Here is a 23977-nt window from a genome sequence, read left to right as displayed (position 1 = left end):
GACACATTTGGGAAAGAATAAAGATAGGATCGAAAATGACATAAGCGGGAATGAAAATTGAGAGAAAATAGTAGGGGAGAATGTTGCTCTTTCGGTACTAAATTTGGTGAGTGAATGTGACGGTTTTGGTACTACAGGAAGAAAAATTGCATTTACCGACCAAAAGTACGTAAATATGTATTCGGGTGAAAGTTTTTATTCCACTCTAATAAAAATCAGAGATCATTAATTTTTGGCAGCAAATTTATTCCTTCAGCAGGAAAGAGTTCGTCAATCATTAGACTAAACGCAAATGTTGAGTAAGGCTTTATTTCCCCTAACCAAAAAAGTACTCCGCGTGAGAGGCATAATTTCGTTTTTTCAATTGTTACTTTGTTTACGGTTGTTCACGGAGTACTTTTTGTTGAGTGGAAACCATACTGACGGACTCCTTTGTACGAATAATCGCTTTATAATACTTCGACTATTCGAACATTGATTCATCTTATTGAATTACAATTTGCGTAAGGAAGAAGTTTGGTTTGATTCATAATGTGCGAATAGCACTGACTACGTTCGAATAATTTACTTGAACAAATCTTCTTAACAAACCTAATCCTAGGCCAAAACATGAGATTTGAACTCTTTGAGACACTTTTGTTGATACATATTAAAATCAGATAATGGACTTTATGCAGCTCTAGCTGGTCTATAATTAAATTTATTAAAATTTGAACAAAATACAAATATACTCCACACAAATTCACAATTTGGTTAAACTCTATTCCGTTCGAAATTGGCTCCATTGTTTATCATAGATATCTTTCACTTGCGTATGGTTAGGAGGTCCATCAAATCCAATTTGCATGGCCTGAATTTCATTGGAATATTTTATTGTATTCAGTAGCACTAGACCCATTCTGGAACCGAGACAAAAATTGTGTTAATAATTCAATTGTCGGTTGCCTCATACAAAGAACTTACTGTCTTTGAATAAGTTTCGATTCATCATCATTAGACAGAGAACAGGACTTTGTCATAATGTCATTAGAAATCCGACCGATTTTTTCGCTTAACATGGAAATGTCTCCTTTCACACGGTCCTTAAAAGAACAGTGGACGAGTTAGAAAATTATTTTGTTAGAAAAATGTTTCGTTTCTCACGATTTGTAAGTCTGTTTCGTTGATCTTTTGTGATAACATGTCGATGGAATTCGAACTTGCTTTCAGCTTAAATGTGAAATTATTCCATTCGCTCTTTTGTGTACGTAAAACTAATTTTGCATTTTCTGTGGAAATAAAAAAAAAATATCAATTCACATTCAGTCCAGTTATATGTTCGCTGGAAGTCTTTTGCTCATCAATTTAACTTCAAAGCAGATACGAAATATTTGAATCAGATTACGTTCGTGAAGCTATAATCAGTAAAATATGATCCAGGGAAAGTGGAAAGCAAATGCCGACCAAATATTGGGATAATTATGATCGAGCTTCACTTAATCGCTGAAATATTGTGGGTCGATTTTCATCACTAGAATTTAGAAGTAGAAATTGGTTCGCAAAATTTCGTAGAACTGACTGCATCAACTCACGAAAAATTAGCGATTCTACTATGGTGATCTCGTAAGCCTGTGTTTCTTGATACATAATAAAACCACAATCTTCCATAGCATTTTAAACCATAACGGACTTACCGATCTCTGTTTGGCACTTTTGATATTTTCTCGTGAACGAATAATCGTTTTGAATGATGATGCTGTTTTGTCTGAGAAGCTCATTCAATCTGGCCACATAACATTCGTCATCGACCATTGTTTACACACAAAATTGTTTATTTTTCACATAAATATCGGTTGTTTAAAACAAATGTCCACCGATGGGACAGACTTTGAAAATGTATTGACAAACGCGCTGTCATCAACATTTTGCGATGGGAGTAGCCGTCTAGTGCCAATCGTCCCAACTCAAATATTTTCGATTTTCAATCAGAGTGGAAACGAAACACTTCATAGAGTGTTATGATAAAAGAGAAAGAGATATTTTGACAAGTATCCCAAGGCAAGTTATAATAAACTGGTCTTCGGTTTTCTCGCTCTGATCATAACAGTCTATATACGGTGTTAAAAGAGAGTCGAAATCGAGATCAGTTAAATTAACTGGTTTTTTCTCCTGTTTTTACGCTCTTTAACACTGTAATAGTGTTAAAAGAGAATGTCAAAAAGAGTGTTCACCCATCGAGCTCAGTTAAATTTACTGGTTTGTTCCTAGTTAACTGGACTTTTACATACAATTTTTGACGTAACTCATCGAAACCAGTTAAGCAACTGGTCATTTTTCTCTCTTTTACGCTCTTTTAACACTGTATTAACGAAATAAAATTATAACTATTGAGGTCGTTACCGTCGTTACTGTACATGAAGATGAGATTTTATTCAAGTTATAAGGTATTTTCAACAATATTCATGGTGGACAGGATGTAACTTAGAACGTATCTTATTTTTGTCCCTGTTCGAATGCCTATGAATCTAATGAAAGTATAAAACAGGTATGGTCGATCTTGATCGCACTCATAATTTATGTCAAAATAATATAAAAACGAGTGCGTTTACAAAATCCTTATGTCCTCCGAGCCGACATTAGACCATACATGTTTTATACTTTCATTGGAACAAAGTTGTGTTAACTACCTGACTACTTCTCTTTCATTGACCCTCGACTAGGACTGTATCATATTAAAGTGTAATATCCATGACTAAACCTTTTGGTATGATGATGATGAAACCTTTTGGTAACGATACAAAAAAAATTCACAGCATTCACAACGACAGGTTCAGCCGGTTCTCATTTCGGTTAAACTTACCATTGTGAACTGTAACAACCAGAGGCGTCGACTTCAGTTTTAACCATGGTGATGAGTTTTTTTTTCATGAATGTCATTGCCCTCGAAGGAACTGAATAATAATTCATACTTTTGTAGGATTGAAAACGAAAGATTTGTTCCTTCCCTTATGAGAATCTGTTTTGCTAACAGCACAGTGAAATTGTCGTTACCTACAAATTGTAGCAGTCAGTTCTTCTCGTTGCAATTTTAACAAGTTCATTTTATTAGCTATCTTTCATCTGATTCTCACATATCCCATGACAAACTGAGATTTGGGCGCATTTCAATTGGCATTCATAAAAATTCACAGCGACGAGAATGATCAGAGGATGTGAATTTTTGTATGAAATCCGCCATTTTATCGTCAAGTGTCAATTTTTCATTTGTATTGTACATTCATTGTTTGACTGCATTATTATAGAATTTCGTAATGATTTTGAATTTGTAGAACAGAAAACTTAGAGAAAAACAATGAAAGTACATACCGATTCTTCAAAATCTGTCGATTTATCCAGACACTCATTATTTTCGTCAAAATAATATAAAAAGGAGTGAGTTAGAATCCGTTTTTCAAATCGCTATGTCCACTACGGGAATGAAGATTAGATACGCCAGCTCGATGTGATTCACTTCAGGTTGTACTCTTCACTGAGTATATAGAAGTAAAAGACGGCCAGATTAGGCTTAGTTCCAATGAACGTCAACACAAGGTATGGTTGAATGTCAAACTTTGTATGTAGCGGAGGACGCGGGAGGACGTAGCGATCTCATATAAACAAACTCACCTCTCATGAGAGGAAATCGCCATGTCCTCCTGTTTGTATGAACAGACCATATCTGGTTTGTACATTCATTGCTTACCACTAATGAAAATGGGTGCGTTAGAATCCGTTTTTAAAATCGCTATTTCCTCCGAGGTGACATTAGACCATACCTGGGTGGTTTATATTCATTAAAGAAAAATGGTAACAGTAGTTGTCAAATAATTTTAACACAGTAGTTATGCTGTACAAACTGTACAAACACAATGAGGGACAGCAAGCACCGTCTATCCCGTAAACTCGGCGCCACTGAAAACAACGCGCCATGTCAAAATGGAAATGTCAAAAAGACTATCGCTTTACTGTTTGTTTTCTTGATGTTCTGTAATTTTGTAATTCTGTAATTTTGCGGTAAAAAATTATTTAAATTCTGGAAATACGAATTCGACGACGGAAAGCGTTCATTGGTTTCGAGTCGATGAAAGCATCTAACTGGAAATCAATCAGATGAGCTAATGCTGTGAACTTCTACAACCATGGACAGTGACAATGATAATGATAATGAGACCGAAAATGAAGTCGATCTTACTGGATTCTTATTCGGGAACATTGATTCCGACGGACATCTGGTCGATGATATATTTGACAACGAATCCAAGAAACATCTAAGTTCACTTGCAAGGTAAGCGGTCCACGTAATAGTTGGAACAGATATCATAACATAAATTTCAATGTGCAGATTCGGCTTAAACTCAATGATAAGCGAGGTTATACGAGAGGACGAACATTCGAACTCATCAACCAATTGTGACGATTCATCCAAATCGAATCATTCAGATGACGATTTTGATAGAAAGTCCGATAATGCGGTTGACTATTCGGATATAAATGAATTAGCTGAAGACTTACAAGTTTTGATGCAAGAGGTAAGCATTCCTATCGACGTTTGTGTTGTGAATGTTTGATGTGGATGGGTTTTTCTTCTGCAGGCTGTCGAAAAGTCAAGAGCAGACGATACCAATTACGATGATATCGAGGATTCTATCCCTGTTAATAAGGTATCCAACGATACAAAGTACTCTGACCAAAATTCACATCACGATGGCAATGCGGATGGTAAATACAATCCACTTTGTTTCACAAAAAATCACCTTAAATTCCTTTCTTAATTAAAATTCGAATTGAATTTGCCAGACTTTTCTTCGTCACACAATCCATCCGATGATAAAGATTTGATGCCACCTCCGAGCTTGCCATTAAAGTCACAATTAAGGTAGGTTTCCAAAGCGAACACAACCCACAATGCACAACGTTACTATAAACAATTGTGCTTACAGTCAAGACTCCACACGATCCGATAGTTGTGATGAGGACAGCAAATCTGACACAAAACCAGCGGAGAAAAAATTGGACACACCATTGGCTGCAATGCTTCCATCAAAATATGCAAATGTTGACGTCCGAGAATTGTTTCCCGATTTTCGACCCGATAAAGTGTTACGCTTCTCTCGTTTGTTTGGGCCTGGTAAACCGTCAAGCCTGCCGCAAATATGGCGAAGTGTTCGAAAGCGGCGTCATCGTCGGAAACAATCGCGAGATGGAACCGTTAGGGTAATTGGTTACTCGATCGTGTTGATGGAATTACTTCTTTTGTAACAAATGTTTTGGTTTCAGCATCGAGATGGTTCGGATTCTACTAGCGAATCGGATGAGAAAACCGAAAAACGATCCAAGGGTTTCAACTTGGTGTACGGTCCGGAACCAACAAAAGATCAGTTAACATCTGACGATGAGGATAAACTGCTGCGGGAAGTGTCCGACGATGCGAAGGAGAAAACCCCCGAAAACAACGAATCGGGTGATCAGAAACCAAAAATTGCTGATTGGCGATTCGGACCGGCCCAGGTTTGGTACGATATGCTTGAAGTTCCCGAATCTGGTGACGGATTCAATTACGGGTTCAAGTTGCGCGACAAATCGGAAAAGGAAGAGGAGCCAGAAATTAAAGGCGATCCAATTCCTGAAGACGCCTATTTAATGGTCTCGCAATTACACTGGGAAGATGAAGTTGTGTGGGATGGTAATGACATCAAGCACAAAGTGATGCAAAAATTGAATTCGAAAACAAATGCAGCTGGATGGCTGCCAAGTTCTGGCTCACGTACAGCTGGCGCTTTCAGTCAACCAGGTAAAGGAATGCCGAATACACCTATTGCATCCGGAGCCAAGCTATCATTACCTAATCCACCAATAACAGGGAAAATCAATAAAACTCAATTGATGCTACAGAAGCAAGACGAAACAGATGACACTTGGTACAGTATTTTCCCGGTAGAAAATGAAGAACTTGTGTACAGTAAATGGGAAGATGAAGTTATTTGGGATGCTGAATCAATGGTTAAAATACCTCGACCGAAAGTGCTGACACTAGATCCCAATGATGAAAACATAATATTGGGCATTCCTGATGATATTGATCCGTCCAAAGTCATTAAAAATACCAGACCACCTCCAAAGGTTAAAATACCTCATCCGCACGTTAAAAAGTCGAAAATTTTATTGGGGAAAGCTGGTGTCATCAACGTGTTGGCAGAAGATACCCCACCACCACCACCGAAAAGTCCTGACCGAGATCCATTTAACATTTCGAACGATCTGTGAGTATTTGTTGCTGATTCACCCGAAATATGAATGACTCTCTTTGCATCGACAACTAATTTCTCGTATTTTTCTGCAGGTTCTACATGGCAAAGTCCAGCGAAAGTACAATGCGACTGAAAGTTGGCGGTGGCAATTTAATTCAACACTCGACGCCAGTGGTCGAACTTAGAGCACCGTTCATACCAACACACATGGGACCAATGAAATTACGAGGTTTCCATCGACCTCCGATGAAAAAATATTCTCATGGCTCGGTAGCTGGAACGGAAGCTCATCCGGTGAATCCACTGCTTAAGCATATCAAAAAGAAGGCCAAACAACGAGAGCTTGAACGAATTGCGTCTGGTGGTGGCGACGTATTTTTCATGCGAAATCCAGACGATTTGACTGGCAGAGATGGTGAAATAATTCTGGTAGAATTCTGCGAGGAACATCCGCCACTCATGAACCAAGTGGGCATGTGCTCTAAAATTAAAAACTACTACAAAAGGAAGGCATCGAAGGATTCTGGTCCGCCTGAATATCGATACGGTGAAATTGCGTACGCACACACTAGTCCGTTTCTGGGAATATTGCAACCAGGCCACTGTATACAAGCGGTCGAGAATAATATGTATCGAACACCGATCTACCCTCACAACCCTTCCCCAACTGACTTTTTGCTGATACGCACACGAAACAGTTACTACATCCGAGAAGTTGACGCTCTCTTCACAGCTGGTCAAGAATGTCCGCTGTACGAAGTGCCTGGACCCAATTCAAAGCGAGCAAATAACTTTGTGCGAGATTTCCTGCAAGTGTTCATTTATCGTCTTTTTTGGAAAAGTCGTGACGGTCCACGCCGTATACGTATGGATGACATCAAAAAAGCATTTCCGGGTCACTCGGAGAGTAGTATAAGAAAACGATTGAAACAATGTGCCGATTTCAAGCGAACCGGCATGGATTCGAATTGGTGGGTCATTAAACCGGAATTTCGATTGCCATCAGAAGAAGAAATCCGAGCGATGGTCTCACCGGAACAGTGCTGCGCTTATTTCAGTATGATTGCGGCCGAACAAAGACTTAAAGATGCTGGCTATGGTGAGAAATTCATATTCGCACCACAGGACGATGACGATGAAGAAATGCAACTGAAAATGGACGATGAAGTAAAGGTAGCCCCTTGGAATACAACTCGAGCGTACATTCAAGCAATGCGAGGGAAGTGTTTGCTGCAATTGACTGGTCCAGCTGATCCTACAGGTTGTGGAGAAGGTTTTTCGTACGTTCGCATACCGAATAAGCCAACACAAACGAAAGAAGAACAGGAGTCTCAACCGAAACGAACTGTAACTGGTACGGATGCTGATTTGCGAAGGCTATCGTTAAATAATGCCAAAGCGTTGCTCAGAAAGTTTCAAGTTCCCGAAGAGGAAATCAAGAAATTGTCAAGATGGGAGGTTATCGATGTCGTTCGGACATTGTCCACTGAAAAAGCGAAAGCCGGCGAAGAGGGAATGGATAAATTCTCTCGTGGTAATCGCTTTTCCATAGCTGAACATCAGGAGCGCTACAAGGAGGAATGTCAACGTATTTTTGATTTACAAAATCGTGTGCTGGCAAGTGCTGAAGTACTTTCAACCGATGAAGGTGAATCGACAGCATCTGAAGAATCGGATCTGGAGGAACTGGGAAAAAATTTGGAAAACATGCTAGCCAATAAGAAAACTTCGATTCAATTGTCATTGGAACGTGAGGAACAAGAGCGACAGGAACTGTTAAAGAAAATAATGGAAGAAAGAGAAGGAGCTCCAAAGAATTCAAAGAAGAAGGAAGACGATGCACAGGCTATACCAAGCCATTTGCAACCGGGCAGAATTTTGAAAATTACACGAACATTTAAGAATAACGAAGGCAAAGAATACACACGAGTGGAAATCGTTCGACGGTAAGTGTAAAGAACGGCAAAAATGGCTGACCTGGTATTTGATCATTTTTTGTTTTGCAGACCACAAGTCATAGACGCGTACGTTAAAATAAGGAATACAAAGGATGAAGCTTTCATTCGTCAATTTGCTACCCTTGATGAGGCTCAAAAAGAGGAAATGAAGCGCGAGAAACGTCGTATTCAAGTAAGTGTTCTCCGTGCTACCACTGACGACCTGTTCTGTTCTTATTGTAATTATCCTATTAGGAGCAACTACGTCGAATTAAACGGAATCAAGAGAAAACGGTGCAGAGCAATACCACTAATTTGCTAACAACGAGTCATTCGATGAGTCTGCTCGACCCGCCGGGTACATCGAAAAGCAGTTCATCGACTCCTCGCGAGCCTAGTACACCGACTGCTAACAAGGAAATCAGTCCATCGAGGAGAAAGATCAAATTGAAGCCCGACCTTAAACTGAAATGTGGCGCTTGTGGTAATGTTGGTCATATGCGAACAAACAAAGCGTGTCCGCTTTATACTGGAACTATGCCAACACCATCGCTTACCGTTGCACTGACCGAAGAGCAAGAAGAAGAGATTGAAAAAGAACTGAATGCTGACGATGAAGATCTGGTTAACGTCGACGGAACGAAAGTGAAATTGAGCGGTAAACTGCTGAAACGTCACGAAGATGTTAAGCGCAGAACGCTACTGCTGAAAGTGCCAAAGGATGCTGTTGGACGCAAACGACGCCGTGTCGGTTCAGATATTCATTGCGACTACTTGAAGAAGCACAACAAACCGGTCAATCGTCAACGTACCGATCCAGTTGTTGTCATGTCTTCGATATTGGAACAAATTTTGAATGAAATGCGAGACATGCCCGATGTTCAACCCTTCCTATTTCCCGTTAATGCAAAGTTGGTGCCTGATTACTATCGAATCGTACAGCGTCCCATGGACTTGCAAAGCATTCGCGAAAATCTACGACAGCGAAAGTATCAGAACAGAGAAGAATTTTTGGCTGATGTGAATCAAATCGTTGAAAATTCAAATGTGTACAATGGTACGAAGAGCTCTTTCACCGTGGCTGCTCAACGAATGCTACAGAAATGCGTTGATCGTTTAGCTGAGAAGGAAGATCGTTTGATGCGATTGGAAAAAGCCATTAATCCGCTGTTGGACGATGACGATCAAGTGGCTTTGTCGTTTATATTCGAGAAATTAATCAGCAGCAAATTGAAGGTGATGCCGGAGAGTTGGCCGTTCTTAAAGCCTGTTAATAAGAAACAGGTCAAAGACTACTACACGGTGATTAGGAGACCAATGGATTTGGAGACCATAACTAAGAAAGTAGCTGGTGAGTTCTGCCGAAATATTTGTGTCATACAATTGTTTTCAATTCAAAATTATTTCAGCTCATAAGTACCACACTCGAAACGAGTTCATTGCTGACATTGAACTTATTGCGAACAACTGTGAACAGTACAATGGAAACGAGTCAAATTTCACGAAACAGGCTAGGTTAATGGTCGATTTCACCAAACAAGCGTTGGATGAGGTAAACAACCATTGCCATTTCGGGCACTATCAACGTTACAATTTGAATATTGTTTTCAGTTCGGCGACCATTGTGCACATTTGGAACGTAATATTGCCTTGGTGCAAGAACGAGCCAAAAACGATGCTGATCTTGATGACACATGGGTCGACGATGAGCGTGAGCACGAAGACTTACAGCGTCAAGTAATGAAAATGTGTACTTTCTCGTTGTTGATCAAGCGATTCACGTTCTCCGTTTCCTTTGTGTTGTTTCAGCTGTCCAGTAGAAACAGCTCCCCGGACAACGATTTTGTCGATGTTGAAGGCACCGAGCGACCTCATTCGTCCGCATCTGCCTCATCGCAGAAATTCGATGGGCCGTCGGTCATACCGGCATTGCCAGAAATTAAAAGAGGTCGTGGTCGACCGCGTAAAAATCGTGATAATTTGGAAGAAGGTACGTCCAATGGTAGTGATGGCCAGTGTAACACGTTTCCCATTTTTTTTTCTTTTAAATTTTTTCAAAAAAAATCAATGGAATGCATTCAAAGTTACAATTGATTTCAATTCCGTTAATTGAAGCCCGGCATGGTATACTTGGTATACATACTTTGTTAGGAAAGATTTTTGATGAAATGCATGGTAACAGTTTAGGTCGAGATTGGAAAGAAATCAAGTGGGGAAACCGGTTTGAAGTCAAATCTGTCTTAGCAGAGTTATGAACGAGTTGGTGGTACAGAATGTACTTGGTGTATGGTCTGTATCGTCGTCGCGTCACTCCTTAGCTTCGATGGGATATGCTTCAATCCGATTTGCATAAATATATTCAGTATCTCAGTCTCTAAATGGCGATCCAAATGATTAAATGAACGTTAGTTACATCCTCGTTGTTTACTAAACGATATGTCGTCGCGTTTTCGGTCAGGGCTTTGTTGCCGCAACTTTTTTGTAGTACATAAAGAAACTTTTGTACCAGTAGTTGCATGTATATTGACCGCAACAATTGCGGTTGGGGTTGAATTATTTACTTTTTAGCTAAAATGTGGAGCATGAAACGTGGTCGAGGTCGTCCAAGAAAAGACAGCCTTTATTCAAATTTCAGTAATACACAAAATTCCTATTTGGAAGGTAAGATTGGCCGTGTATGAATCCATCATTGCTTGCTTTGTGTGACGTGTTTTATGTTGTTCATAGGATACATTTTGTTTTAGTTTGTCAAGTGTGATTTCTTGTTTGAAATTTGGTGTTTCAATTTTTAGTAGAGAAGTGTAGGACTGATCGTAAGGACATAATTTGATTCAATTTGGAAACAAAATAATTTTTCACCTTTTTTACGATTCGAATTGCTAGGATTTTATCTGCACATTCGATGAAATCACTGTTTTGTAAGGTAACCCATTGTAAACTATAGAACTATTTACCGTGGATCTGCTGCACGAGTGAATTAAGCGTTAATTTGTGAGCACGAGTGATCTTAGAGCACCAGTCTTACATAACATATCGGTAAATTGAAACAAAATTCATGTGACAGAAGAGACTACGCTACCTTATGTTTCATCGTGCTATAACTTGTAACTAATAAATAATAATCTTGAAGACCATGGCGAGTGTGAGCTGCGAAACTGTTGTCTATGTTTGTTTGGTATGAGAAAAGAATACGCACAGTAACATTGAGATTGATCGAGATGACCAAAGATATGACGCGACCAGAATTCCAGAATTCATTTAATTATCGAGGAAAGCGTCTTAATTTAACTTAATTTAATGGTTTACTGAACTACAAAATTCAGTTTGGTTCTTAAATTACTTAAAAGTGCAAATGATTTCTCCACCAAATTATCGTCTTTAAATAAGATGACTTCCACGATTGTTCTTTACGTCCCTTTACTACCAAAAACGCACACTTTCATTAACAAATTCACTGGTATTGCAATGTATAGTCCGCTTGTCGACTTACTCTAGGAGTAGTTGCTTCCTTTCTCTACGCTGGCATTTGTAATGCATTTGTTTACGTAACTGACTTACAAAACTTGAGTGTGCGCCACTCAGACGTTTCAATTTCAAATTTCAATAAAAACTTTTTTTTCCAAATATTTTAGATTTGCAATGCTCAACTGACGACGAAGAGTTCGAAGAAGTTGAGGCCACTTTCGATACCACTGCTGCCGTGCTGGGACAAGGCGAAGCTCTAGCACGAAGCGCTCAGCCGATCAATTATCTACCGGGTATGTCACTGGTTTGTCGTTCTTTGCTTTGCAATTTAAAATTATTACTTTTATAAACAGGCGGTCATGGAGAAGATGAAAGTCAGCAGGCGGCTGAAGCCATGGTACAATTGAGTAGTTCTGGCTTCTACAATCAACAAGGTATAAACTAAATGGAAAATCATACAACAAACTGTGTCTAACAAAATGCTAAACAAATCTTAGATGAGTCGTTGGATGTTGATCCGAACTACGATCCGTCGGACTTCTTGAAATTGCCTGCAAGTCGTCAAGACAACCATGGTAACCATCAAGATATGGGAATGGTTAAACAGGAAATGCATCAAGAAATGCAACAATATGACATGCAGCAAGAAGAAATTCAGCAACACGAATACGAGCAGCAAGAGTATCAGCAACAAGACTATCAACAAATGGATGATGTTAATATGGAGGTAATTTTTTCGAAAATTGATTACGTTTGTTGGTCGTTGTGTACTTTCAGCACCAGTTGGTGCAAAGTGATATGAAGACGAAGTAACAGATTTTAAAAAATTAATTTAATTTTTGTCTAAATTAGGACATGTATCAACAGCCCCAACAACAACAGCAACATTTGCAGTATCAATTACCACAAGACTACCAACAACAAAACGATATGATGCAGCAGCATCAACGACAAGATTTGATGCAAATGACCGAGAATATGTTGAATTTCCACAATAATGATGGGAATAATCAGCAACATCCTCAAGAGGTTTGTATTTGCATTACTCAAATTTACTCCATTGACAATTGTTATCAATCAAACAAATTCTTCATCAGGACATCGGAGTTGGCATTGATGATGATTTGGCAATTTCGGACAGTGATGAGGGTGAAGAGAATTACGAAATGCCCATGATTACGAAAGAAGAGGAAGTGATGGAGAATGATAATGAAAATGAAGACGATGGAGATGGATTATGGTTCTAAGTAAATATTGGATTTCACACAAAATGAAAAGTGAAAAAAAAATTAAATTTTAGTTTTTCAAGGAAATGTTTGTTATCAAAATACATCGAGTTTTTCAAAATAAAGAAATTAATTGAAAACTGAATGTTCTTGCGCATCACTCAAATGACCTTATTGCCAGCGAGAAGAAATAATGAAAAGGAGAAATCAATCGGGAAAATGAGTAGAAACCGGAAAATGACCAAAATTTCGAAATGACTAGAATTTGGAAACATGGCAACAGACTGAAATAGGGAAATCAGTCCTTGCAATCAAGATCTAGAAATGAAAAATCGTAAAAATAATTATTGACAATGTCTGCTGCCACATTTTACCGCAAAAGAAAGTCTGCAATCGAGAAAGTGTGATTTTTGAGATTAATTGAGAGTTCATCTGCGATTTATCTGGGTAGATGGAATACAAGAAAATCTCAAACGTTCCTTCGGTTTACTTTTTTCGTTGTGACTCGTCGGGTCATTAATAGGACGTAAGAAGTAACAAGAATAGACCGGCTGAAGCCTGGTGAGGTCTTTTTTCATATTTTTTTTTATTTCTGTTTACTACTAGCTTGGTACTCATTCAAGTATACCAATTTGGTATTCAACTACCAAATTTTCGAATTATAAATAGGCAAACGTGCCGCCTTTTTTTATCAGTCGGTGTACAGCTCTCAAACAGTAAACATCTCTACAACATCTGTATTAGTTTGGTAGTCAACTACCACTTTGGTAGTCAACTACCACTTTGGTAGTCAACTACCACTTTGGTAGTCAACTACCACTTTGGTAGTCAACTACCACTTTGGTAGTCAACTACCACTTTGGTAGTCAACTACCACTTTGGTAGTCAACTACCACTTTGGTAGTCAACTACCACTTTGGTAGTCAACCACCAAATACTCGATTAATAAATAGACTATATTCCTATGGAAAAAAGACCTAAAAATAAAGAAATGGGCAAATAGGGTATTATCGGGGTTAACAGTTAATCACACTAAGATTTAAAATTTAAGCATTTGAAAAAAAGGTAAATGTTTGGCGATTTTATGTGAACCTTTGATAGTTCATATGATTTCGAAAAGTAACAAAAAATATCAAAAAAGGGTTTCCCCTGATTGCTATTGGTCAACTGTGCAAACCTTTGAAGTATAACTGTGTGAGTCCGTTTTTCTATTTGAAAAATCTACGTACACAGAAACGATTTGTCGTATTTGTCCTGAAAGTACATGTAATTACCGATTGAACGACTGTGGTAGCTTTCATGCATCTCCATAAGAAAAATGTGTTTTTTGGTATTTGACCAGCCCTCACAAGCAACGTGGAATTTTTTTGAAAGTGGTTTCGGCTTCTATAGATCAATATTTTTCCAAGCACATATAAAAAAGTCCACTGGAAAATGCGTCCGATTTTAGTAGGTGCGTTTTCAGAAAGAAACCCTCTCTACGGTAAATCTTTACACATTGAAATGTACACAGCGGACTAGTATTATTGAGCTTCACCATTTCATTGATTAAGTATGTCGAATTGTCATATCGAATAGTTACTTCACTCATACCATACCTATATTTATCGCAGCTCCATTTGGCCTTAGTTTAAATTTAAGCTATCAAATTTGGGTCGAATTAGGGTCATATTTTGGAAACAAAATTAATTTCAGAGGAAAATGTGTTCATTTTTTGAGATAGAATAATTTTGTGCATCGAAATTGTTGAAATTCCGATGGTCTTTTGACCCGATTCTTCTTGGTTGCCATCTAGTCATATAGTTTAATTTAAAGCTATAGAAAAGTCTTGTCCGTTACAACAAAGCACCTAGCATAGTAATCGAATATTACTACTCTATGTAATACTGTTAATACCATTTTAAATTCTGTTACAATGCTAAGTGCTTTACCCAAAGAAATTGCATAACAGAAGTACTTAATGTGCTGTTAAACTCACCAGTAAATAGTATAGATTGTTGCGCTTCGAATGGCCTATGTCTGAGCAGAAATGTATATGACTTCTGTATGGACCGATTAAATACCTTAATGCTTTAACAAAAATGACGCCATTACGAAAAGAGCCTCATGAGGACTTCTTCAATCCTTTTTTTAGTGTGACTTTTCTTTATTAAAAGCGAAAAAAGGTGCAACCACTAGAAAACGATCTTTTCAAAAACAAATATTTACAATAAATAAAAATCATCATAAAGCCCATAGAGCGCGGTTCACCGGAAGCCTTTCGCATTAAGAGGCATCGGTGCTTTTCTGAAAAGCATACATTAGGGCGATTTTTAAATAGTGGATTTTAGTTTACTTTTGTTGATATCTTTTCATCAGAATCCTTTTTGAAAAATGTACGACCGCAATTCCGACCCCGAATGTCGTAGCTTTCAACAGAAAATACATTTGATTGTAGCAGTTTGACCGGCTCTGAGAAAGTGAGCAGTTTATGAAAATTTCGTTAAACTGCTCACTTTTCTCAGAGCTAGTGAAACGACAACAACCAAAACTAAATTTTAGATTCGTGGTCGGAATTGCGGTCGTACATTTTTGAAAAAGGACTCGGATGGAAAGATTTCATTAAAAATAAAATATGAGGCACACAAATGTACGCTACAATTTTAGCAAAGTACCGTGCCGCCCAACTTCTTTAAGAGGTTCCGAGCCTACGCTGAAATTGTAGCCTACATTTCTGCTTTTCGAAATTTTTGATCGCTGATATCTTTTTACGAGAGCCCTTTTTGAAAAATGTACGACCAGATTTTCGAGTAAAAATATGTCAGCTTTGAATAAAAAATAAAATTGTCTGTGAAAGTTTCATGTGCTTTGAGAAAACTGTACCGATGCCCCAAATTTGCATCAAAGGTACACTTTTCTCAAAGCACATGGAACTTTCACAGACAATTTTATTTTTTATTCAAAGCTGACATATTTTTACTCGAAAATGTGGTCGTATATTTTTCAAAAAGGGCTCTCGTAAAAAGATATCAGCGATCAAAAATTTCGAAACTCAGAAATGTAGGCTAAAATTTCAGCGTACGCTCGGAAGCTCTTAATACCGTCCTCCTTTTTACCAGTTTTCATACTTACAACTCAGCATCGTAATGAGCGAAAACTTATCAATTCAGGTGGCTTTGTTGTTAATTCGATTAACAATTAGACATCTAGTGTCTAATAACGCATTTCGTAGTCGGTTGTCATAAATTGCAATTTTCATTTCTTCCTGGCTCTCACTTTTTCAGTAAATATTACAATCACCTAACCCGTCCTACCCACCCTAATCAAGGTAATTGGATTTACGGGTGTACTCAATTATAGGAAACGACAAAGACAAAAACCAACAAGTTTAACATAGAATTTCTAAAGTTTTATTTACATCGTCCTCGTCTATTATCATCCTTCTTTAGAATCTTCCCGCGAAAAGATTCTACAATTTTTATACAATGAATTTACATTTGATGCATTATGCAAGGTGATTATATTTGTTTAATTGAATTTGATCGCGTAACACACTTTTTTATCACAAATTTAAATAACAAACGAAAATATTACAGATTTAGTTTAACTAATATTATTAACTATTATGCACATGTCCTCTCTACACTCTTATTAACACTATTATCATCTTAACAATAAAAGATGAAGAAGAAACGGAGTAACAAAAAATATAGAATTTTGTTTTTATAAAAAAGATTATTTTTTATTTGTTTTGTAAATATGGCAACAGTAATCTAGATGGTGATCCCTTATTATTATAACATCAAAATTTGATTTTTGTTCCGATAATCTATTAAAGTGGAACAATATTTTCAATCGACAGACAGAGAACGACATTTGTCTGTCCAACTTCAAGTACGATCCATTTTTTTTTGTAGTCAGTAGTCAGCTAGACTAAGTTATTTTATTGACAATAAGAGAAGCCTATCGGATTCACTGCCGTCTTCCGACGATCAAAAATATTTAACCAAAACTCTCTTTCATTAAAACACGATTTTAGTTCCTCCTTTGTTCAGAATTCTTCATTTCAAAGTGCTTTATATGTGATGTCGGGATTGTTACAAGCTCTTTTCATTTATCGCAACAACCAAGTGCATGTTCACTATCTTTTATCCACTGTGAATATTCCTAACGCGCTAATCTCATTTCGCACATTTCCAATTATAATAAAAGAAATAAGTCAGTTGGAAATACACTGGAAAAGGTGCAGCAAGAGCCCATCATAAATAAAATAAAGGACTGACGTAATAAAAGTAATGTAATGTTTGAGAACAACATCTCTAAAGTGTAGTGCTCAGAACCGGGATCAGACTGAAACGAAAGACTTTTACCTTAACATAGTAAGGTTGGTGTATTGGACACATAGAATATTTTTGGGAATTTTACATCTGAAAAGGCTCCTAAGAATTCTGAAAAAAAAATTTCAGAGAAACTCCAAAAAACATTTCGGAATTATTTCGAGCTTTTTTAGAATTCCCAAAAACAAGCCCTGATTGTAAATGACCTGATATGGCCTGAAACCAGAATTCGATGGAATTACATGTTTTCAGGATCAAGGTTTGCTAAAAATAAGCCTGACCTGACAGAGTTCAGGTCTTCCAGTTTCAGGTCCAACTTTACCTAACTTGAGGACTTGACAAAATCAAGCCACTTTCAGCGAAGATTTAAATAATTTTGAGCGTTATTTCCGACTGCAATGAATTCCAGCAGACCAAAGCATGATGTGTGCACATTAGAAAGTGGTCACATAGGCGGAGGGAATTGAGTGTCTTAGTGAAAGTCAGCTTCAGTTATCATCAAGTCTCTTCCACATTACAAAGTGTTCGATCGTAATTACTGGATTGAGCTTCTAATTTATGGACTCATTGAAATAGAAAGAAAATTGGTTATCGCTCTTCAAACATCACCAATAAAACGTGCAACAAATTAACAACGTTTGACCAACGCCACCAAAACACTAATCTCAGTATATTTAATGGCTTCTTTTTATCGTGTTTAATTTTACTAGATAAATCAAATGCTGAAATCAAAATCATTTTTTTATCCAATCATTTTTAACAATAATTTATAATCGATACCCGCATGCCTCCTAATAGATTGTTCAAATTGTCACTGTGTTTATGTGTCGTGAGTCGCAACAAGACTTTGTTATTTATATATAGTACTAAGTCGGTGATATTTTAACAAATTAACTGATAAATGTTGAGTAGAGTATTTGATCAATCAAATTAAAGCTATTCATGAAACTAATTATGCAAATAATAATGTACCGCGGATTTGTAAAGACACACTAATCAATCGAAAAAAAAAATATTTTTTTTTCCTTTTTGTCAAAAATTCTTTCCTTTTATATATCCTGAAAACGGAGCAGATAAATAAATCTAAGTAAAAATACAAACTAGCAGGTCCTCCGACAACGGGATATTTTTTGTTTGATTTTGTGTTTTTTGTTCGTGCGAAAATTTACTCGAATAGTACAGTCATAATGGCCATCACTGCAATACCGAATATTAATGCAGCGATTTGTTTCATCGATTCCTTGAGATCGGTTTCCTTGATTAAATCGGGCAATACGGTGACTAGGGCAATGTGCAAAAAGCCACCCGCAGTGAATGGCATAATCCACGAAGTTCTGGCCTCTGTAACATCGCGCACATAAAAATATTTGATTAACACGAATCCGTTGCATGACTGAACGAGCTTATTAAATTACCCATTGCTGATGTCACCCCACTGCCGCCGATAGCCACTAAAGCACCTAATAAGCCTGCACCAGCGGTCAAAAGTTGAGCTCTTGCTGCATCCCATCGACTAAATCCAGATTTGAGAAGAATGGCAAAATCGCCAACTTCATGCGGTATTTCGTGCACTAAACAAAATGCAATGAGATCGGAGTGTGTAAAATGTGTGCACACGGCACACATTCCGAATGAATGAACTTACACAATATGGCAAATGTTCCCAGAACTCCATGCCGAAATGATACCAGAAATGAACCAGCTACAGCCAGACCGTGTGTGAAATTGTCAATTGAATTTGCCATTAGATTTAAATAACCGGCTATTTTGATCTGCGGTTGACTTTCTCTGCGTTGCTTCTCTGCCAAAAAACAACTGTTTGGCACGTCTTCAATGTCACAGGATCCATTTTGTGTGCAATGCATTTTTGCATCACCGTTGGCCATTTTACCGCCACTGCCCTTTCGCATTAAACAATTGGCGATGTTTACGCATTTCGGTTGTGGGTTACTCTCATCCTGATTCACATAACCGGAAAATATTTTCTCAACAATTGTGAATATAAGGATGCCAGTCAATACCCATAAGCCGCTGCGCAGTGATGGGTGATCTGAGCGTAAAAGCAAAAGTCGTTTGATTCGATGTTATGTCAAATTTATCTTTATCTTGGAATTTACCATTTCCTTTGTTATCACCAGCGTCACCACTCCAAGCCTCAGGTAGCAAATGCAAGAATACATCACCCAACAGCCCACCAACAGCAAAACTTAATAATACTTTAAGTGACTTTGATTCAGCAGCTGAAAGTTTACAGTTTCGTTGAATAAATAGACATTTTAAAGTTTGTTCGGTTACTTAAAAATGGCTTGGTTCTTTGATCTAGTCCGAAAGTTAACAAAATGAACATTAACATAATTACGCATTTAAGTTGGAAAGACGATGCTTGAACTCAGACTAAACTTTTTTTTTGGTAAGCAATTTAATTACCCAATGTCCATCACTATGATTACTTTCTCGTCTCACCAGTCATTCGTCATTCGGTGAATAAATTAAAATGATTTGTTGTCAACAATAACTCATCGCATTCAGCACATATTCAGTGAAAATCAACAATAAAAAAGCCAATTGCAGCTATACAACACGAGCAAGTGTTTCTTGGTAAACAAAAACAAATGATTTTAAAGGTAAGCTGTGATAAGCGAAGGTGAAGTGCTTTGTCAATTCAAATGAACAATCTGCCGGGAAAGTACTTTATCTAGCCGAAAAAAAAACATTTTTTTTTGTTAAATAAAATCGTTGTTAGGGCCCCGATTCTCGTAGCGTTCGTAACTTTAAGAATTCGTAACTTGACGGTTCTTATGGAATTTTATACATGCACCTGTAAAGTTACGAATTCTTAGCGTTACGCCTAGGGCCTAGTGAAAGATGAATATTTTTTCTAAAATGTGTGAAATGCCTTCGAATAGTTGAATGGACGGGATCGATATACCCTGTTTCATGTTTACAATCAATTCAGTTAGATGACTCACAAACAAAGCGTCAGTTCGCTGTGTGTCGCAATATTATTTTACAACAAAAATTGAGATTACCAATCGATGATGTCTAGCAACGATATTTCGACACCTATACCCGATCGATACAATCAGCAACGGTAACAAGAGTATCAACAATTTTCGATTTAATCTTGATGTGTAAATATGTGACTGACTGTAGAACATCACCGAGAGTTGTAAATCAAAATAAATCAAACATGGAACCAAAAAAAAAAGAAAAAATGGAAAGAAAGAAAACGATTTGCCGTTTAAACATTTTCGTGATTTTTTTTTGTTGTATCGAACTCGAGATTAGATAAGAACTGGCTGCATGAAACAATAATTACTATTACGTTCTTGCAAATGGTTAGCCTTATATTTGGTGACCGTCAACAAAACCAAACACTAATTCAAGAAATGCAAAAAGCAATCCAAACTTACGATTAAAATCCGAATTTTTGTCACCAGTCTCAATAGGTATCACAAATAGTGGCAATATACCACTGAGTCCAATTAATGCAGAGCCAAGTAACGAAAATACCCACGGTGTGTAGCCAAAGTCTTTGAAATATTCGGGAACATAATTTTCGAATACTTCATTGCAAATGTACTTGAATGTCTCGTCCATAAATGGTGTCGATATATTCATAATTGTAATGATGAACTAATTGCGTGAAATTGTAGGTCGATTTTGGTGGCCTGGTGATGATAATGATTTGGTTCTCTTTGTTTTTGTTTGGTTCAATCGTCCCCAATGCGTTGTTGCATTGCTTAATGTCCACTGTTTAGACGAAATCACTTTTATTCACTTTGTAACTCGATGATTAAACTTAGGCAAAAGTAGTGTGCTTGGCTGAAATGGTAAAGAGTAAAAATATGCAAAATCATTAAACAAAATGTGAGATTATCGGTCTCAGACTTCATTGCGTTATATATACACAATGTATTGTAATCATGTTTCTTCTAATTTAACTCGAAATACTTTCATGTACCATTACATTTACTGGTATATGTCACAGTTGAATGTGTATCAGTAAAGTAGCTGAAACATTATCTCTTTTACGAACTAATCGAAATTCAACGGTGGTTTATTAAGTCACAGGTGTCAATACATTGAATACGAAATTTACATAATAATGTTGTGTCTAGGTACCACTCATATAACTGACAGCCAAACAAAACCGTAATGCATGGCGAAAATGTAAGAATTAATTCGTAAACAAAAAAAAAGACCTACTCGAAGAGGGAGTATTTTCACTGAGTTTTTAGTCTGTGTTGAGTCAAGCCCGCAGTTAACGCACAATGTTAGAATGGAGGGTACAGGTGACAAAATTTGGCCCAGTTTCTAAATCAAAGCCGAGATAAAATATTTCATTGAAATGTTCAAAGAATCGTTAGACTTAGTGACTTAGTTGGCCAACACATTCTTTAAAAATCGCCATTCCACTGATGTGAATCCATGATGGCTCGTTTTGATCAAGTGAAGAAAAGAGTAGTAGACAACTTGATTTATATTTGTCATTATTTGACCGAAAACAAGCCCTCATGGTGAAAAGACGTTCGAAAGAATGTCTTGGTCAAAAACAGGTCTTCCGATTTTTATTTAAAAAATTGACCATCAAGCAAATGAGCTTTGTATGGAAGTGTAATATAATGAATTCTATCAGGATATGCCCTATAGATTTCAGGTAAGACCGTTAGTTGTTACGGTCCTCAGGAGTACAAAACTTTAAATAGTGAAAAACGCGAAAAAAATTTGATTTAGTGCGGCAATTTCTTTAGTCTCGGAATGGTTTAAAGCAACACACTCGTTCCGCTAACTTTAGAATGCATCGACTGCATTTCAGTCTATTTTACATTTCACCAAGAACACTCGTCAGAATAGTGACACTGGATAATCAATCGAACAATTCAATTTAATTGACATGAACCATACGCAAATAAAGTCTAACTGACTGTATAACACTTATGCAAATTGCATCTAGCGAATAGTGAGCAAATTATTGAATTCTGATTTTTTGCTGACTCAATAATGCAGAAATAATGATTACAGAAAATTATCTGCGTCTTAGGCACATTCATATAGTTCAACCATTTTTCAAAATGCGGGGGATCAAATATCGAGATACCAAGCGCATATTGTTTGGAAATTAAAAATTTTTAAACGAAATTCTTGTTAATTTTGTCATTATATTCTGTTTGTCTGGTTGCACTCTCCGATACAATGACTAGTCACAAAAACTGATAAATAAACTTCGTATGAAATTGCTTATCAATACGAATAACGTGTGCACTAAAATAGAAAATTAACAATGTTCGCAAGCAGACAGATATTTTTTGTTTCGTCTTCTTCGTTTGTAAGTCCCTGACGTATAACATAATCTCTTATTGTAACATCAACCAACTTCAAAATGAAATCATAATTTATCAATTTGCACACTTTTGTCCATTGATTATTTTGTAAAGAAGAATGACTTTACCGGCAACCGTATTCGTACTACTTGATGTAGTCAACTTTGTACTTAATTGGCAGATAAGAAGAAGAAATCTTTTTACAATACAAATGTGGAAACATAATTTATTGACAAGTTTACAGTTTATGTGAGAGGCACACATGTATATTGTAACTATGACGAAGTAAAATGTTTTTTTTTTTTTTACAATCAACGGAATGTCAATCCGCTCTGCTGTGTAGGAAATGGTTTTATCTTTTCAATATCTTTTTTCTGTTGTTTTCATCCACACTAATTGGAATGCTAAAAATAACATCACCATATCATAAACAAAACAATGATGACAATGTCCATAAATTGCGCTTCAAACATTGAATCAAGCGGAATTTATTGAATTTCTACTCTCCAGAAATCAATTAAAAAATTTCTATTTTGCAACTCATTATTTGAATTTCCATCGGATGGCAACTGAATATACCTAAAACGCTTCAAGGGGCGTACGCGCTAAACGCCAATTAATCGGATTGCAGACATTTCATTTCTAGTTTATCAGGAAGGAGATTCGATGTGTCTCACACGTGACAACAAAAAAAAAATTGTTTTGTTCACAAATCACAAAAAGACGAACTTATCGAACAATAGCAACACATCATTACACAAGAGATAAGTTCATTGGATCGCTATATCATCCAGATAAAAGAAGACAGAAAACAATATTATTAAAAAAAACCTTCGTGTAACGACACAGACAAAAAGTAAACTCATCCAGTCAGGAAAATGAAAATGCAAATTTTTTTAAAAATAAACAAAAACAAAGAATTATAATCACTGACCATCGAGAGAAAGAAATATTTTAAAATAAAAGTCATCTATGTCGTGTGTTTACACTTACTTGACTAATCTTCGCTGAGATTGAGCCAAAATACGGAGAAAGAAAAATTAATTTAACTTTTTACTTGATTAGTTCCAAGTTTTATCACATTATGTTGTCAACTGTTTGAAAATCTATTGTTCAATGCTAATTTATAGAAATTAAAAACTATTTCATAAAGAAAACGACGTATACATTGAATTTGCACACCACTCAAAACAAATTACGACTTACTGAACTTCATATTGTATTATTTACAAAAACAAAATGTATGGCATGTATAGATTGACATTTTAGTTTACATCCATTGAGTGATTCACAATGTTGTTGGCTTAGGGTGTAGGGTGCAAATATTTTAAATATAAGGTGATGTTCTAGAAGAGACGTCAATATATCGCATGAGTGTTTTTACGGTCGCTGTGTCGATGAAGAAGTCATTTTTTCACTTTTAAAATAAATCTGATTGGGGTC

At 36.8% G+C, this 23977-nt stretch overlaps 3 protein-coding genes across 6 annotated transcripts; 1 reads left to right on the top strand and 2 right to left on the bottom strand.

Annotated features, from left to right (window-relative positions):
- Positions 1-665: 665 nt before the first annotated feature.
- On the bottom strand, positions 666-1888 carry LOC119067893. The gene is made up of 4 exons (XM_037171181.1): positions 1674-1888; positions 1144-1268; positions 964-1082; positions 666-899 (listed from the first exon to the last, which is right to left on the bottom strand). Exons 1-4 carry the CDS (start codon positions 1789-1791, stop codon positions 761-763), a joined length of 501 nt encoding a protein of 166 aa, XP_037027076.1. The 5' UTR covers positions 1792-1888; the 3' UTR covers positions 666-760.
- Positions 1889-3948: 2060 nt separating this feature from the next.
- On the top strand, positions 3949-13034 carry LOC119067875 (transcription initiation factor TFIID subunit 1). 2 transcript variants are annotated; one of them, XM_037171143.1, is made up of 18 exons: positions 3949-4303; positions 4361-4547; positions 4611-4737; positions 4816-4894; positions 4959-5232; positions 5296-6278; positions 6359-8212; positions 8273-8396; positions 8459-9554; positions 9613-9755; positions 9815-9940; positions 10013-10193; positions 10772-10864; positions 11836-11961; positions 12022-12102; positions 12166-12395; positions 12521-12697; positions 12766-13034. In XM_037171143.1, exons 1-18 carry the CDS (start codon positions 4158-4160, stop codon positions 12913-12915), a joined length of 6177 nt encoding a protein of 2058 aa, XP_037027038.1. In that variant the 5' UTR covers positions 3949-4157; the 3' UTR covers positions 12916-13034. The 2 variants fall into 2 exon arrangements, with proteins under 2 accessions (XP_037027038.1, XP_037027039.1); XM_037171144.1 differs by lacking the exon at positions 10772-10864.
- A 3233-nt stretch (positions 13035-16267) lies between these two features.
- On the bottom strand, positions 16268-23772 carry LOC119067890 (zinc transporter ZIP13 homolog). 3 transcript variants are annotated; one of them, XM_037171172.1, is made up of 6 exons: positions 23528-23772; positions 20624-21035; positions 19328-19450; positions 18856-19260; positions 18626-18781; positions 16268-18551 (listed from the first exon to the last, which is right to left on the bottom strand). In XM_037171172.1, exons 2-6 carry the CDS (start codon positions 20829-20831, stop codon positions 18376-18378), a joined length of 1068 nt encoding a protein of 355 aa, XP_037027067.1. In that variant the 5' UTR covers positions 20832-21035; positions 23528-23772; the 3' UTR covers positions 16268-18375. The 3 variants fall into 3 exon arrangements, with proteins under 3 accessions (XP_037027067.1, XP_037027069.1, XP_037027070.1); XM_037171174.1 differs by having other exon boundaries at positions 23469-23749; XM_037171175.1 differs by lacking the exons at positions 20624-21035; positions 23528-23772 and adding an exon at positions 19506-19657.
- Positions 23773-23977: the final 205 nt, after the last annotated feature.

Source organism: Bradysia coprophila, assembly GCF_014529535.1.
Source record: "Bradysia coprophila strain Holo2 chromosome X unlocalized genomic scaffold, BU_Bcop_v1 contig_130, whole genome shotgun sequence".
In the NCBI taxonomy this organism is placed as follows: domain Eukaryota; kingdom Metazoa; phylum Arthropoda; class Insecta; order Diptera; family Sciaridae; genus Bradysia; species Bradysia coprophila.
Note: the sequence above shows the minus strand (reverse complement) of the source record. Positions and strands in the feature narration are given on the sequence as shown.

Coding starts and splice junctions, on each gene's coding strand:
- LOC119067875 (XM_037171143.1), top strand. CDS start 4,158: ATGGACAGTGACAATGATAATGATAATGAGACCGAAAATGAAGTCGAT. Junction 4,548..4,610: donor TACAAGTTTTGATGCAAGAG/GTAAGCATTCCT, acceptor TTTCTTCTGCAG/GCTGTCGAAAAGTCAAGAGC. Junction 4,895..4,958: donor CCATTAAAGTCACAATTAAG/GTAGGTTTCCAA, acceptor TTGTGCTTACAG/TCAAGACTCCACACGATCCG.
- LOC119067890 (XM_037171172.1), bottom strand. CDS start 20,831: ATGAATATATCGACACCATTTATGGACGAGACATTCAAGTACATTTGC. Junction 19,261..19,327: donor TGGTGATAACAAAGGAAATG/GTAAATTCCAAG, acceptor TTTTACGCTCAG/ATCACCCATCACTGCGCAGC. Junction 18,782..18,855: donor GGGAACATTTGCCATATTGT/GTAAGTTCATTC, acceptor CATTTTGTTTAG/TGCACGAAATACCGCATGAA.
- LOC119067893 (XM_037171181.1), bottom strand. CDS start 1,791: ATGGTCGATGACGAATGTTATGTGGCCAGATTGAATGAGCTTCTCAGA. Junction 1,269..1,673: donor AAAGTGCCAAACAGAGATCG/GTAAGTCCGTTA, acceptor TTATTTCCACAG/AAAATGCAAAATTAGTTTTA. Junction 1,083..1,143: donor ACGAAACAGACTTACAAATC/GTGAGAAACGAA, acceptor TGTTCTTTTAAG/GACCGTGTGAAAGGAGACAT.